The sequence below is a fragment of the Oncorhynchus clarkii genome, chromosome 20 (genome assembly GCF_045791955.1).
Source record: "Oncorhynchus clarkii lewisi isolate Uvic-CL-2024 chromosome 20, UVic_Ocla_1.0, whole genome shotgun sequence".
Taxonomy (NCBI): domain Eukaryota; kingdom Metazoa; phylum Chordata; class Actinopteri; order Salmoniformes; family Salmonidae; genus Oncorhynchus; species Oncorhynchus clarkii.
The window spans coordinates 50,883,016-50,900,421 of NC_092166.1; the positions used below are offsets into that span (position 1 = coordinate 50,883,016).

General features: G+C 41.3%; 1 protein-coding gene across 4 annotated transcripts in view; it reads right to left on the reverse strand.

The window, feature by feature from the left end:
* Nucleotides 1-376: 376 nt before the first annotated feature.
* Nucleotides 377-17,406, reverse strand: part of LOC139376472 (nebulin-related anchoring protein) — a 120,178-nt gene continuing 103,148 nt past the window's right edge. For 2 of the 4 annotated variants that reach the window (XM_071119097.1, XM_071119099.1), the window contains 3 exons: nt 6,440-6,751; nt 4,593-4,751; nt 377-2,299 (listed from right to left, as the gene is read on the reverse strand). In XM_071119097.1, the coding sequence (XP_070975198.1) occupies nt 2,015-2,299; nt 4,593-4,751; nt 6,440-6,751 (756 nt within the window). In that variant the 3' untranslated portion in view covers nt 377-2,014. Of the gene's footprint in view, nt 2,303-4,592; nt 4,752-6,439; nt 6,752-17,406 lie in introns of all 4 variants that reach the window. The other 2 variants (XM_071119098.1, XM_071119096.1) reach the window with 1 other exon arrangement.

Genomic DNA, 17,406 nt, shown 5'->3' on the forward strand with positions numbered 1-17,406 from the left:
ATACTAAATACAAATATAAACGCAACATGCAACAATTTCAAATGAGTAAATTCAAATAAATGAATTAGGCCCTAATCTATGGATTTCACATTAATTGGAATAGAGATGGTCACAGATACCTTAAAAAAAGCATGCCAATTGCACGCACCCTCAACATTTGTGGCGTTGTGTGACAAAACAGCACATTTTAGTGTGGCCTTTTATTGTCCCCAGCACAAGGTGCACCTGTGTTATGATCATGTTGTTTAATCATCTTCTTGATATGTCACACCTGTCAGGTGAATGGATTATCTTGGCAAAGGAGAAATGGTCACTAACAGGTATGTGCACAAATTTGTTTACATCATTTGAGAGAAATAACCTTTTTTTACGTATGCATATTCCTAAGATCTTTTATTTCAGCTCAAGAAACATGGGACTAACACTTTACAGACACACACACAAGTACACTTATTAATTACACTTTGGATGGTGTATCAATACACCCAGTCACGACAAAATACAGGTGTCCTTCCTAACTTGCTGGAGAGGAAGGATACCGCTCAGGGATTTCACTGAGACCAGTGGTGACTGTTCCTGACAGTTACTGAGTTTAATGGGTGTGATAGGAGAAAACTGAGGACGGATCAACATTGTAGTTACACCACCACAATATTAACCTAAACGACAGACTGAAAACAAAGAAGCCTGTAAAGAATACAAATATTCCAAAACATGCAATAAGGCAAAAGTAAAACTGAAATAAATGTGGCAAAGAAATTAACTTTATGTCCTGAATACAAAGCATTATCTTTGGGTCAAATCCAACACAACATCACTGAGTACCACTCTTCCCATTTTCAAGTATGGTGGTGGCTGCATCATGATATGGTTAAGTTTGTCATCGGCAAGGACTAGGAATTTTTGGGGGATAACCCCCCCCCCCTCTGCTTTCCAACGGACACTGGAAGGCAAATTCACCTTTCAGCAGGATAATAACATAAAACACAAAGCCAAAATACACTTGAGTTGCTTACCAAGACGACATTGAATGATTCTGAGTGGCCTGGTTACAGTTTTGACTTAAATCTGCTTGAAAATCTATGGCAAGACTTAAAAATGCCTGCCTAGCAATGATCAACAACCAACTTGACAGAATTTTATAAATAATAAATGTGCAAAAATTGTACGATTCAGGTATGCAAAGCTCTTAGAGACTTACCCAGAAAGACTTGTGGCTGTAATCGCTGCCAAAGATCCTTCTAACAAGAATTGTTTCAGGGGTGTGAATACTTATGCAAATTAGATATTTCTGTATTTCATTTTCACAATACATTTGCAAACATTTCTAAAAACATGTTTTCACTTTGTCATTATGGGGTATTGTGTGTAGATGGGTAAGGAAAACATTTAATACTTATTGATTTAATACATTTTGAATTCGGGGTGTAACGCAACAAAATGTGGAGGGGTATGAAGTCAAGGGATATGAATACTTTTTTTGCACTGTAACAAAAATATAAACGTGTCATTGTTGAAAAATAAATTATGACATTCTCATATACTTTCTTATGAATGTTGTGTATGGGTTATGAATGTGTAATGAGGTAACCTTCAACATAAACCACTTACTGCACTTTTCAATTCCCTTCCTGATTCTACATGCACAGTTCCCTCACAACATTATCTAATTGTATCTTGGGGTAGAAATTGCTCTTAATAGATCTAGGATCAGGTAACCCAACTCCAATCCCTTACTTCATCCATCAGGTGAATTAAAAAAGACCAGACCCTATATCAGTTAGAAGCAACTTCCACCTACCCCCTAAGGCAGGGGTGTCAAACTCATTCCATGGAGGGCCAAGTGTCTGCTGGTTTAAGACCTAGACAACCAGATGAGGTGAGTTCCTTACCAATTAGTGACCTTAATTAATCAATCAAGTACAAGGGAGGAGTGAAAACGCATAGACACTCGGCCCCCTCCGTGGAATAAGTGCGATACGTGCCCTAAGGCAACACCTTCTCACAACATTGTCTAAGCATTTTCTATGGCCGATGCCTCACTCGTTGTGGACATCTTGACTGTGTTCTCAATGGCTGAGACAGAGGTGGAAGCCATCATTGACTCTATGGCTGAGTTGGAAGACATCATTAACTTCTTGACGCTGCTATCCATGGAGGAGGAATTGGACTTCTTCACCGTTTGGATGGTCTTCTTCCTCTTGACGTGGAGGATCTCCATTGCGTCTAGATTGACTCCCGACTGCTGGAACTCTTTGCTGGTCTCAACAGGTTCTGACAGCTGCTGCTCCTCCATCTGCTGCTGGTGGATGAAGAGAGAGATTGGACATATTTACACCTTCCATATTAGTTTTGTGTATGACCAGACTCCTTGCAGATATAAATGTGTTAGATCTGTCACTCATTGATAAGTGGAGATCAAATCCTAAAATCTAATTGTATTTGTCATATGCTTCGTAAACAACAGGTAGATCTGTGAACCTTCCCAAAGAGAAGGAAAAAATGAGAAATAATAGAAGAATAATAACAAAAAGGAATCAATACACAATGAGTACTGATAACGTGGCTATATACACAGGGCACCACTACGGAGTCCATGTGCAGAGAGCTTGGGGGTAGAAGCTGTTCAGGGTCCTGTGGTTCCAGACTTGGTGCATCGGTACCGCTTCCCGTGCATTTGCAGAGAAAACAGTCTGACTTAGGTAGCTGGAGTCTTTAACAATATTTTGTGCCTTCCACTGAAACAGGATGCACCTGAACTCAGTTTCAAGTCTCATAGCAAAGAGTCGGAATACTTATGTAAATAAGTTATCTGTTTTTGATTTGTAATACATTTGCAAAAATGTATAAAACCTGTTTTCACATTGTCATTATGGGATATTGTATGTAGATTGACGAGGAATTGTTTTATTTAATCCGTTTTAGAATAAGGCTGTAACGTAACAACATTTGGAAAAAGTCAAGAATATAAGATGTGTTTTGAACTTTCTAAATGTATGTACTCAGCTGACGGCATCCTTGGTAATAAATTCCTTATTGCAATAGCATTTTCATTTTTAACAATTGGGGTTGCACGAACAGGATTCACCTTTGAGAGAGACTTGGTGGGAAGGAGAATCGGTAGTGGAGGTAAACAGCCTAAAATAAAAAAAGGTAAGCTAGTTTCTTACCAATACCTCCTGTGCCTCTACCCCTTCTGTATCTGTAGGAGAGTGACGTTTCAATTTGTTTATGTGATTGTTGGTGAGAGGGGTACCCTGAAAGAGGCCGGTCATCATAAGAATGCAGACTATTGGTAGTAGTTTTGAATTTGGGACTGTGACATATCCGGAATGTCTAGCATGGGGGCCTACGTGCTCCGGCATTACGGTCGGGTTGTATCATCGTATGGTCTGAGGTGGGAATTCAGTATACAGAGTCTCACCAGAACGTTGTTTGGAGGGTCGTTCAACGCAGACGGGTCATATTAGGTGATCGATTCGGGTGCGTCCCTATCAGAGAATAGATGTGCGGTTGTGCCATGTTCGCCGCAAACACAAGGGAAGGGGATACTGGAGTGGAGACTTGTATTTAATATAGGTGAAAACAATGACTGTGTGCTGGCTTTCATGGGCGAGAGCTGTATTTCATGAAAGTGTCCACAGGTGAATGTATACACTGTTCAAACGTTTGGGGTTACTTTCTTTCTTTTTGAAAGAAAAGCTAATTTTTTGTCCATTAAAATAACATCAAATTGATCAGAAATACAGTGTAGACATTGTTAATGTTAAAAATGACTATTGTAGCTGGAAACAGCTGTTTTTAATGGAATAGCTACATAGGCGCACAGAGGCCCATTATCAGCAACCATCACTCCTGTGTTCCAATGGCACGTTGTGTTAGCTAATCCAAGTTTATCATTTTAAAAAGGCTAATTGGTCATTAGAAAATCATTTTGCAATTATGTTAGCACAGCTGAAAACTGTTGTCCTGATTAAAGAAGCAATACAACTGGCCTTCTTTAAACTAGTTGAGTATCTGGTACATCAGCATTTGTGAGTTAGATTACAGGCTCAAAATGGCCAGAAACAAATAACTTTATTCTGAAACTCGTCAGTCTATTCTTGTTCTGAGAAATTAAGGCTATTCCATGCGAGAAATTGCCAAGAAACTGAAGATCTCAACACTGTGTACTACTCCCTTCACAGAATAGCGCAAACTGGCTCTAACCAGAATAGAAAGAGGAGTGGGAGGCCCGGTGCACAATTGAGCAAGAGGACAAGTACATTAGTGTCTAGTTTGAGAAACAGATGCCTCACAAGTCCTCAACTGGCAGCTTCATTAAATAGTACCCGCAAAACACCAGTCTCAACATCAACAGTGAAGAGGCGACTCCGGGATGCTGGCCTTCTAGGCAGAGTTGCAAAGAAAAAGCCATATCTCAGACTGGCCAATAAAAATAAAAGATTAAGATGGGCAGAAGAACACAAGATACTAGACAGAGGAACTTGAAACTTCTCTTGAGCTTTTTCTCAATTTCTTATTGCAAAGAGGTTGCAATAGCATTTAAAAAATATATATACATAAAAGCATGCTGTATTTCGCTCTCTCACCATCATCATCATGTGTTGGTACTGGGCAATGGCCTCCTCAGTGCTCACACTCTCCGTCAGGCCCAGTTCTGCAGCCCGCCGGGCCATCTCCACCTTATGGGAGCCAGGGGGGGTCCAGCCCACACCCCTTATCCAGTTCAGATCTGACTTGTAGTTCACCTGCAACAGATCGCGTTGGGGGGGGGCACAAGTCAATATTAGGAAGGTAATCCTAATGTTTTGTACACACAGTGCATATCTTGTACCAGTCAAAAGGGTTTTTCTTGAATTTGACCATTTTCTACATTGTAGAATAGTGAAGACATCAAAACTATGAACTAACTCATATGAAATCATGTAGTAACCAAAAAAAAAGTGTTAAACAAATCTAAATATATTTTACATTTTAGATTCTTCTAAGTTGCCACCCTTTGCCTTGATGACAGCTGTGCACACTCTTGGCATTCTCTCAACCAGCTTCATGAGGTAGTCACCTAGAATGCATTTCAAGTAATAGGTGTTCCTTCTTAAAAAGTTAATTTGTGGAATTTCTTTCCTTCTTAATGCGTTTGAGCCTATCAGTTCTGTTGTGACAAGGTAGGGGTGGTATACAGAAGATAACCCTATTTGGTAAAAGACCAAGTCCATATTATGGCAAGAACAGCTCAAATAAGCGAAAGAGAAATGACAGTCCATCATTACTTTAAACATGAAGGTCAGTCAATCCGGAAATTTCAAGAACTTTGAAAGTTTCTTCAAGTGCAGTCGCAAAACCATCAAGCGCTATGATGAAACTGGTTCTCATGAGGACCGCCACAGGAAAGGAAGACCCAGAGTTACCTCTGCTGTAGAGAATATGTTCATTAGAGTTAACCGCACCTCAGATTGCAGCCCAAATAAATGCTTAACAGAGTTCAAGTAACAGACACATCTCAACATCAACTGTCCAGAGGAGACTGCATGAATCAGGCATTCATGGTAGAATTGCAGCAAATAAACCAGTACTAAAGGACACCACTAAGAAGAAGAGACTTGCTTGGGCCAAGAAACACGAGCAGTGGACATTAGACCAGTGGAAATCTGTCCTTTGGTCTGATGATTCCAAATATGAGATTTTTGGATCCAACCGTTGTGTCTTGTGAGACACAGTAGGCGAACGGATGATCTCTGCATGTGTGATTCCCACTGTGAAGCATGGAGGAGGTGGTGTGGGGGTGCTTTGCTGGTGACACTGTCTGTGATTTATTTACAATTCAAGGCACATTTAACCAGCATGGCTACCACAGCATTCTGCAGCGGTACGCCATCCCATATGGTTTGCACTTAGTGAAACTATCATATGTTTTTCAACACGACAATGACCCAACACACCTCCAGGCTGTGTAAGGGCTATTTGACCAAGAAGGAGAGTGATGGAGTGCTGCATCAGATGACCTGGCCTCCACAATCACCCGACCTCAACCCAATTGAGATGGTTTGGGATGAGTTGGACCGCAGAGTCAAGGAAAAGCAGCCAACAAGTGCTCAGCATATGTGGGAACTCCTTCAAGACTGTTGGGAAAGCATTCCAGGTGAAGCTGGTTGAGAGAATACCAAGAGTGTTTAAAGCTGTCATCAAGGCAAAGGGTGGCTACTTTGAAGAATCTAACATTAAAATATATTTTGATTTGTTTAACACTTTTTTGGTTACTACATGATTCCATGTGTTATTTCATAGTTTTGATGTCTTCACTATTATATTATTCTCTGCACTGGAATCCCAGTAAATTGAGTATACCTTAAACTCTAAACCTTTTCTACAATTTACAATGGGTACCACCCCACAGACACACAAACACATTCATGCACGAGCACACACACACACTCACGTCACTCTGCAGCTTGTAGGCCTGCTTGGCGTGTTGGACGTTGAGCTGCTGGGGGTCAAAGGTGTAGTCATGGAGCCTCTGGTGGTAGGTCTGGTTGCTGGCCAGAGCTTGGCTCTTCTTGGCCTGCTGGAACACAGGCTGGTTGGCATGCATCTTGAACTGGGAGCGCGTCTCTTGAGCCTGCCTCTTGTACCCCAGGCAGCTCTGGAGCTTGCTGGCTGCCAGGGAATGCACCATCTTTGGGTCATCTTCGACACTGAGCAGCCCCACCTGCTGACCCTTCTCCTTCACAAAGGCTTCCTTGTAGCGGAACTGAGGGTGAAAAGACAGGACCATTTTAGAGAATCGCCCAATTCCACTTGGCTCTACACTTGGCTCTCATGATCCTGACCGGTCTATTGTTTCAGCCCATCAACTGATGTGGAAAACAGTAAGCTGGTTTTTCATTTCCAAAAAGTCACAGAAGATGAGGTCTTATCTGCACTATCTGTTATAGATTCGAAGAAATCATTAGGCGCTGACAATCTGGATCCATATTTACTCAAATGCGGGGCACCTATAATTGCTAGTGCAGTGACGCATATCTTCAATCAAACATTAGTCGTAGGAAAGATTCCTAAATCTTGGAAAACAGCTTTTGTTTTACCACTCCTCAAGGGAGGTGATGGTAGTGAATTGGATAATTATCGGCCCATCTCTAAGCTCTCCTGTTTGGCTAAATTTTAGAGTCATTGGTGCTACAACGACTACAATAATTGTTAACTGTTAAAAATACTCTTTCTAGCAATCAATCTGGCTTCAGACCTAAACACAGTACCACTATGGCCACTGTACGTGTTGTAAATGATATTACAAATGCCCTAGATAATACAAAGTACTGTGCCGCCTTGTTCATAGATTTGTCTAAAGCTTTTGACACTGTAGGCCATGTGATACTTTTGGGTAAGCTGTCGTCAATAGGACTGGGATCGGATGCCTGTCGTTGGTTTCATGACTATCTAAAGGATAGAAGTCAGGCTGTTAGAGTCGATGGCATCCAGTCGGAGCCATTGGAGTTGGTTAAAGGGGTCCTACAAGGTTCTATACTTGGTCCATTACTCTCCACATAAACAATAATGGTGATGAGGTAAGAACGTATAAAATACAAGTCGCAAGTTTACGTACGTTTAGGTTGGAGTCATTAAAACTTGTTTTTCAACCACTCCACAATTTTCTTGTTAACAAACTATAGTTTTGGCAAGTTGGTTAGGACATCTACTTTGTGCATGACACAAGTCATTTTTTCAAAAAATTGTTTATAGACAGATTTCTTCACTTACAATTCACTGTATCACCATTCCAGTGGGTCAGAAGTTTACATACACTAAGTTGACTGTGCCTTTAAACAGATTGGGAAAATGATGGAAAATTATGTCATGGCTTTAGAAGCTTCTGATAGGCTAATTTACATCATTTGAGTTAATTGGAGGTGTACTTGTGGACGCATGTCAAGGCCTACCTTCAAACTCAGTGCCTCTTTGCATGACATCATGGGAAAAATCAAAAGAAATCAGCAAAGACATCAATAAAAATTTGAAGACCTCCACAAGTCTGGTTCATCCTTGGGAGCAATTTCCAAAAGCCTGAAGGTACCACGTTCATCTATACAAACAATAGTACGCAAGTATAAACACCATGGGACCACGCAGCTGTCATACCGCTCAGGAAGGAGACGCGATCTGTCTCCTAGAGATGAACGTACTTTGGTGCGAAAAGTGCAAATCAATCCAGAACAACAGCAAAGGACCTTGTGAAGATGCTTGAGGAAACCGGTGAAAAGTATCAATATCCACAGTAAAACAAGTCCTAATCAACATAACCTGAAAGGCCGTTCAGCAATGAAGAAGCCACTGCTCCAAAACCGCCATAAAAAAAAAACAGACTACGGTTTGCAACTGCACATGGGGACAAAGATCATACTTTTTGTAGAAATGTCCTCTGGTCTGAATAAACAAAAATAGAACTGTTTGGCCATAATGACCATCGTTATGTTTGGAGGAAAAAGGGGGAGGTTTACAAGCCGAAGAACACCATCCCAACCGTGAAGCACGGGGGTGGCAGCATCATGTTGTGGGGGTGCTTTGCTGCAGGAGGCACTGGTGCACTTAACAAAATAGATGGCATTATGAGGAGGGGAAATTATGTGGATATATTGAAGCAACATCTCAAGACATCAGTCAGGAATCTAAAGCTTGGTTGCAAATGGGCCTTCCAAATGGACAATGACCCCAAGCATACTTCCAAAGCTCTGGCAAAATGGCTTAAGGACAACAAAGTCAAGGTATTGGAGTGGCCATCACAAAGCCCTGACCTCAATCCCATAGACAATTTGTGGGCAGAACTGAAAAAGCATGTGCAAGCAAGGAGGACTACAAACCTAACTCAGTTACACCAGCTCTGTCGGGAGGAATGGGCCAAAATTCACCCAACTTATTGTGGGAAGCTTGTGAAAGGCTACCCGAAACGTTTGACCCAAGTTAAACAATTTTAGTGGCAAAGCTACCAAATACTAATTGAGTGTATGTTAACTTCTGACCCACTGGAAATGTGATGAAAGAAATAAAAGCTGAAATAAATCTCTCTCTACTATTATTCTGACATTTCATATTCTTAAAATAAAGTGGTGATCCTAACTGACCAAAGACAGGGAATTTTTACTAGGATTGAATGTCAGGAATTGTGAAAAACAGTTCAAATGTATTTGGCTAAGGTGTATGTACACTTCCGACTTCAACTGTACATCTATATGCTGATTAAACTCATGTACTCTATTGCTTCAACGGCTGACCAACCATTATCACAATTGGAGACACATTTTAAGATATAAAAAAATACCTTTGTAATAAGCTGAAACTTGTTTTAAATGCAAAGAAAATACATTATGATTTTCAATAGGTCCAAAAAGTTGGTTGAAAATACACTTGCACTTACGAGCTTAGATGGCCCTCAAATTAATCAGGTCTCTGCATGTAAATACTTGGTTGGATCATAAACTATATCCCCGTCTTTTAAAATGCATGTTGACGAACTTTGTCAATGGCTAAAAGTCAAGCTAGGCTTCCTCTATAGAAACAGGACTTGTTTGTCTTCTACAAATTGAAGACAAATTGTGCAAGCTACTTTTATGTCTGTTATAGATCCTGGGGATATTATCTACATGCATGGTACGGCATCCACACTTAAATCGCTGGATGCTACTTATCATTGCACACTTAGGTTTATTATGGGTGCTAGCTACAGAACTCACCACTGTGTTTTATATCATAATGTGGGTTGGACTTCACTGTCCGTGAGACGAGAACAACATGCTCTCGTCTTTGTCTATAAAGCACTTCTGTATAAACTACCTTCTAATTTATCATCATTCATCAACATTAGAATTATCATTCATAAAACCAGGTCTCAAGCATGGATTACACTTGAGGCCCCTGCGATCTCCACAGAGTTGGGTTTAGCTGCCTTTTCCTGTTAGGCTCCTTGCTTATGGAATAGCCTGCAGACTAAACTAGATTCTTGTCCTCTTCGCCCATTTTAAACATTTATTGGAGGATTTGTATTGCTTGTAACTGTTTCGGGTAATGCAAGTTCTTGTGCTGTTAGGGGAATAACCTATGTGTAAATGTAACAATCTCCTACGGTATTGTTTTGTGTTATCTGTGATCGTTTTGTTTGTCTTGTGTAGTTTCTTAATCATTGTACCTAAACTGTATGTGTAAACATGTAGACGTAGGGCCCGGCTGTAGAGACCTTGGTCTAAATAAAGGTATAATATAGAACCTATTTATATAACTTTTTAACTGCTTTTTGTGGAGGAGCTGAAGTGAACCCTGGATCCCCAAAGAACTTCTGGTGCGTTTGTAAACAACAGCTGCTCCGTCACATCTGTGAACAGCTAGCTAAATTAGCATTTTGACCTTAGTATTTGCCGGTGGGATAGTCCTTATGACCGGGAACACTTTTTTTAAAATGGAAGTTTATAGATTTCACAAAGAAGCATTGCAGCGGGCTGCATTGCCTGCATGGATAGTAATATTAGCAGCAGGAGGTGGCGGCACCAGGATGATGTGGGTAAAGGTTGCTAAAAGCTTTACTCCGTTGAGCTACGCGTGGGTGGAGTGGGATTTTTGGAGCAGCGGATGCCTTTTGGTAACATGACATGCTCACTGGACCCACTGCCAATCACAAGGGGGCAATAGCAACATTGTTTATTTTTATTATTTCATTTTGTGAAATCAAGGAAGACTCGTCTGCTATTTGTAGCTAGCTGGATTTAGCCTGGCTAAAAACACAGCAAGTTAGCTAGGCTTTTTAGCTTCCCCCATCTCTATGTGAAATAGTCAGAAAAAAAGCAGCTTCTACCATTTCACAATAGCCTGGAATCACTACTTATTAATTCTAAACAAAATACGTTTTCGGGTGTGTAATGGGAATTTTTATGTTTGTGCTTTTCTTAAACTCATTTCTGTGTTCTATGCAAGTGCTGTTCTAATAACCAATGTCTGTGTTCATTCAAGTGGCTGACTGTACAAATCACACCTATGTATGTGAGAATGGCATTCATTGACTACAGCTCAGCGTTCAACACCATAGTGCCCTCAAAGCTCATCAATAAGCTAAGGACCCTGGTACTAAACACCTCCCTCTGCAGCTAGATCCTGGACTTCCTGACGAGCCGCTCCCAGGTGGTAAGGGTAGGTAACAACACATCCGCCACGCTGACCTCAACACTGGGGCCCCTCAGGGGTGCGTGCTCAGTCCCCTCCTGTACTCCCTGTTCACTCATGACTGCACGGCCAGGCATGACTCCAACACCATCATTAAAATTAAATTTGCCGATGACACAACAGTGGTAGGCCTGATCACAGACAACGACGAGACAGCCTATAGGGAGGAGGTCAGAGACCTGGCCGTGTGGTGCAAGTACAACAACCTCTCCTCTCAACGTGATCAAGACAAAGGAGATGATTGTGGACCACAGGAAAAAAAGGACAGAGCTTGCCCCCATTCTCATCGACAGGGCTGCAGTGGAGCGGGTTGAGAGCTTCAAGTTCCTTGGTGTCCACATCACCAACAAACTAACATGGTCCAAGCACACCAAGACAGTCGTGAAGAGGGCACAACATAACCAATTCCCCCTCAGGAGACTGAAAAGATTTAGCATGGGTCCTCAGCTTCTCAAAAGGTTCTGCAGCTGCACCATCGAGAGCATTCTGACTGGTTGCATCACTGCCTGGTATGGCAACTGCTCGGCCTCCGACCGCAATGCACTACAGAGGCTAGTGCGAAACGGCCCAGTACATCACTGGGGACAAGCTTCCTGCCATCCAGGACCTCTATACCAGGCAGTGTCAGAGGAAGGCCATACAATTTGTCAAAGACTCCAGCCACCCTAGTCATAGACTGTTCTCTCTGCAACCACACAGCAAGCGGTACCGGAGTGCCAAGTCTAGGTCAAAGAGGCTTCTAAACAGCTTCTATACTCAAGCCATAAGACTCCTGAACATCTAGTCAAATGGCAACCCAGACTATTTGCAGTTCCCTCCCCCCACCCACCCTCTTTACACCACTGCTACTCTCTGTTGTATGCATCTATGCATAGTCACTTTAATAACTCTACCGACATGTACATACTACCTCAACTAACCGGCGCCCCCGCACATTGACTCTGTTCCAGCACCCCCCTGTTTATATTGTTATTTTTACTGCTGCTCTTTAATTACTTGTTACTTTTATCTCTTATTCTTATCCATATATTTCTTAAACTGCATTGTTGGTTAGGGGCTCGTAAGTAAGCATTTCACTGTAAGGTCTACATCTGTTGTATTTGGCGCATGTGACTAATAACATTTGTTATGAGCAGTCTGGCCCAGGGGTGAGAAGGTGAATGGCCTGCTCCCCTCTCTCCACTAGGATTCTCAGCCTCTGACCCTATTATGGGGGCTGAGTCACTGGCTTACTTGTGCTCACCCATGCTGTTCCTAGGAGGGGTGCATCACGTCGTGCTGGGCTTTTTTCCCCGCTACATTTGACTTGAGTACGATTTTGCATCCCCTCTGGCTTGTGCGGTGGTGGAGATCTTCATGGGTTATACTCAGCCTTATCTCAGGGTAGTAAGTTGGTGGTCTGTTAATATCCCTCTAGTGGTGTGGGGGCTGTGCTTTGGCAAAGTGAGTGGGGTTATATGCAGCCTGACTGGTCCTGTCGGACGGGGCCACAGTGTGCACATGTAGGCCTATTGAACACAAGAGTCAAAGAAAATTAAAACTGTCTTTAAAACAATAAAAAACTATACAAAATTAAAAGCACATTGCACCAAATAGTTTTACAGTATTTGATTACTTTTTAAAAATCTCTGTATAAAGAACGAGTTTTGATTTGCGTCGAGGACTCATGCCCATCCTTACCTCAGACATACATTTTTGGGGGGGAGCGCTGTCACAGTGTCACCAGGAACATGTTTAAAACTTGTCTCAGAAGCATATATATACAGTACCAGTCAAAAGCAAGTAGCCACCCTTAGCCTTGATGACAGCTTTGCACACTCTTGGCATTCTTCTTTCAACCAGCTTCATGAGGTAGTCACCTGGAATGCATTTCAATTAACAGGTGTGTCTTGTTAAAAGTTCATATGTGGAAATTCTTTCCTTCTTAATGCGTTTGAGCCAATCAGCCGTGTTGTGACAAGGTAGGGGTGGTATACAGAAGATTGTCTTTTAACAAACAGGGTAACATTATGGCAAGAACAGCTCAACTAAGCAAAGGGAAATGACAGTCCATTATTACTTCAGGACATGAAGGTCAGTCAATACAGACAATTTCAAAAACTTTGAAAGTTTCTTCAAGTGCAGTCGCAAAAAACATCAAGCGCTATGATGAAACTGTCTCTCATGAGGACCGCCACAGGAAAGGAAGACCCAGAGTTACCTCTGCTACAGAGGATAAATTCATTAGAGTTACCAGCCTCAGAAATTGCAGCCCAAATAAATGCTTCATAGATTTCAAGTAACAGACACATCAACATCAACTCTTCAGAGGAGACTGTGAATCAGGCCTTCATGGTCGAATTGCTGCAAAGAAACCACTACTAAAGGACACCAATAATGAGAAGTCACTTTCTTGGGCCAAGAAACACGAGCAATGGACATTAAACTGGTGGAAATTTGTACTTTGGTCCGAAGTCCAAACATGAGATCTTTGGTTCCAACCGCCATGTCTTTGTGAGAAGCGGTGTGGATGAACGGGTGATCACCGCATGTGTTTTTCCCACCTTAAAGCATGAATGAGGTGTTATGGTGTGGGGGTGCTTTGCTGGTGACACTGTCTGTGATTCAAGGCACACTTAACCAGCATGGCTACCACAGAATTCGGTAGCGATACACCATCCCATATGGTTTGCGCTTAGTGAGACTATCATATGTTTTTCAACAGGACAATGATTCAAAACACACCTCCAGGCTGTGTAAGTGCTATTTGACCAAGAAGGAGAGTGCTGGTGCTGCATCAGATGACCTGGCCTCCACAATCCTCCGACCTCAAACCAATTGTGATGGTTTGGGATAAGTCGGAAGGCAGAGCTTAAGAAAAGCAGCCAACACGTGCTCAGCATATGTGGGAACTCCTTCAAGACTGTTGGAAAAGCATTCCAGGTGAAGCTGGTTGAGAGAATGCCAAGAGTTTGCAAAGCTGTCATCAAGTCTACTTGAAGAATCTCAAATATATTTTATTTTGTTTAACACTTTTTTGGTTACAACATGATATGTGTAATTTCATAGTTGTGATGTTGTGATGATTATTCTACGATGTAGAAAATAGTAAAAATAAAGAAAAACCCTTGATTGAGTAAGTGTTGTAAAACGTTTGACCGGTAGTGTATATGGGTAAGAGTCTAGCTACATTTTCACATATAAAAGTTTCTAATTTTGTCAGAAAGTCATTTTTATTGCAAGTTAAAGCTTACTGTTAGTTAGCTAAGAAATGTTAGCTTGCTGGCTCGCTAGCTAACGTTATGTGTATGATATGTTTAGTAATATTATTCGAATCAGAAATCCATTTGCATTGCTAGCTAGCTATCTGCAGATTTATACTACAGCTATGACAATGTTTGTATTGGTAGTAGTATGATTTGGGATTATGCCGGTTCATTGTTTAGCTAGGTACCTAGCTACATGTCTAAACAAAAGACTCCATCAAATTAGCCAAGTGTGTCTGATTACGGCCATCTATTGTATTTCATGAACATGTCTACATGTCTAGACAATAGTGACCCATCCACTTAGATCTGGCTGGGGGGGTGATTATAGCATTTCCTTCACAGGACCCATCAATTTAGACAAGCGTGTCAGGTAAGCGTCATCTAATAATTATAAAATATTTTTATCTGGACACTATCTATTTCTGATATTGCTACTATGCAAGTAAGCACTTCACTGTACCGTTTACACCTTCTGTATCCTGTGCATGTGACAAATAAAATTTGATTATGTGTACCAAAACATTCAAGGACCATTTTCTCAAAAGTTTCTCGAATTTCAAAGCAGAATTACTTTCCCATTGTTCCTCAAATGCAGTGTATGATATACCATTTTGTAGCTCTGAGTCTCTACTTATGTCCTTTGTAAAAAGCACAATTTAAAATGTTGCTACATAAGAACGAAACTTCAAAATTGGCTGTACTAGAGCAGGTATTGCCAAACTGGGGTACGCCAGTTTTCTTCTGATTTTCAAACATTTATATTTTCAGGGCTATACATTTGGGTGAGTTTCTCGCCTGAGTAGCCTCGTTTCACTACCAAAAATGTAAATGAAACCATCTAGTGTTCAGCGAAATAACAACAATGTAAATTACAGGTAGCCTGATAAAACAATTAACATCCAATCACTAACGGTCTGTATGTAGCCAAATGTAGCTGCTGCTCATGTTGGGATCTGTACTGATGGCGCAAAAGCCATGACATAACTGTTCACCCCCCAAAGTCAATACTTTGTAGAGCCACCTTTTGTAGCAATTACCGCTGCAAATGTCTTGGGGTATGTCTCTATAAGCTTGGCACATCTAGCCACTGGGATTTTTGCACATTCTTCAAGGCAAAACTGCTCCAGCTCCTTCAAGTTGGATGGGTTCCACTGGTGTAGAGTAATCTTTAAGTCATACCATAGATTCTCAATTGGATTGAGGCTTTGACTAGGCAATTCCAAGACATTTAAATATTCCCCTTTAAACCACAGTGTTGCTTTAGCAGTATGCCTAGGGTTATTTCGCCGCTGGAAGGTGAACCTCCGTCCCAGTCTCAAATGTCTGGAAGACAAACAGGTTTACCTCAAGAATTTCACTGTATTTAGCTCCATCCATCATTCCTTCAATTCTGACCAGTTTCCCAGTCCCTGCCGATGAAAAACATCCCCACAGCATGATGCTGCCACCACGCTTCACCGTGGGAACGGTGATCTCAGGGTGATGGGAGGTGCTGGGTTTGCGCCAGACATAGCATTTTCCTTGATGGCCAAAAAGCTCAATTTTAGTCTCATCTCACCAGAGTACCTTCTTCCATATGTTTGGATAGTCTTTTGGCGAAAACCAAACGTGTTTGCTTATTTTTTTTCTTTAAGCAATGGCTTTTCTTCTGGCCACACTTCCGTAAAGCCCAGCTCTGTGGAGTGTACAGCTTATGGACCGATACTCCAATCTCCGCTGTGGAGCATTGCAGCTTCTTCAGGGTTATCTTTGGTCTCTATGTTGCCTCTCTAATTAATGCCCTCCTTGCCTGGTCCGTGAGTTTTGGTAGGCCGCCCTCTCTTAGCAGGTTTGTTGTGGTGCCATATTATTTCAATAATGGATTTTAAAATGGTGCTCTGTGGGACATTCAAAGTTTCAGATACTTTTTTTATAACCCAACCCTGATCTGTACTTCACAACTTCATCCCCAAAGCCAACTGGCTGCCTTTCCTTCCAGTTCTCTGCTGCCAATGACTGGAACGAATTGCAAAAACATATATTTTTTTTTATCACTGAAGTTGGAGACTTATATCTCCCTCACTAACTTCAAGCACTAACTTCAAGCATCGGCTGTCAGAGCAGCTTACCGATCACTGCAGCTGTACACAGCCCATCTGTAAATAGCCCATCCAACCAACTACCTTCCTCATCCCCATATTTTTTTCTGCTCTTTTGCACCCCAGTATTTCTACTTGCACATCCTCATCTGCACATCTATCACTCCAGTGTTAATTGCAAAATTGTAATTACTTTGCCACTATGGCCTATTTTTTGCCTTACCTCCTTACTTAATTTGTACACACTGTATATAGATTTTCTATTGTGTTATTGACTGTACGTTTGTTTATCCCATGTGTAACTCTGGCTTCATAGCAAAGGGGGTGAATGCACATGCATGCCCCAATTTTCTGTTTTTTTATCTTATAGAATTTTTTATTTCACTTCACCAATTTGGACTATTTTGTGTATGTCCATTACATGAAATCCAAATAAAAATCAATTTAAATTACAGGTTGTAATTCAACAAAATAGGAAAAACGCGAAGGGGGATGAATACTTTTTCAAAGCACTGCATTTTCTGCACTATGCAATGAAATGGACAGCAACCATGTAACACTTTTACAACATACAGAAAGAAGTGTGCTGGTTATCAAGGGGCAAAGTATTGACACGTTTTTTTAAATTGAGAGGCTAGCTTAAAGTTTTCTTTACTGACTATAATTTTCACTTGTCTGATCGCTTGCATGATGACGAGTTTCTCACACAACTGGCCTATCTGGGTGATGTTTTTTATCGCCTGAATGATCTGAATCTAGGATTACAGGGACTCTCAACTATATTCAATGTGTGGGACAAAATTGAGGCTGATTAAGAAGTTGGAGCTCTTCCCTGTCTGCATTAATTTTTATCAATTTTTTTTTTTATCAATCAATTT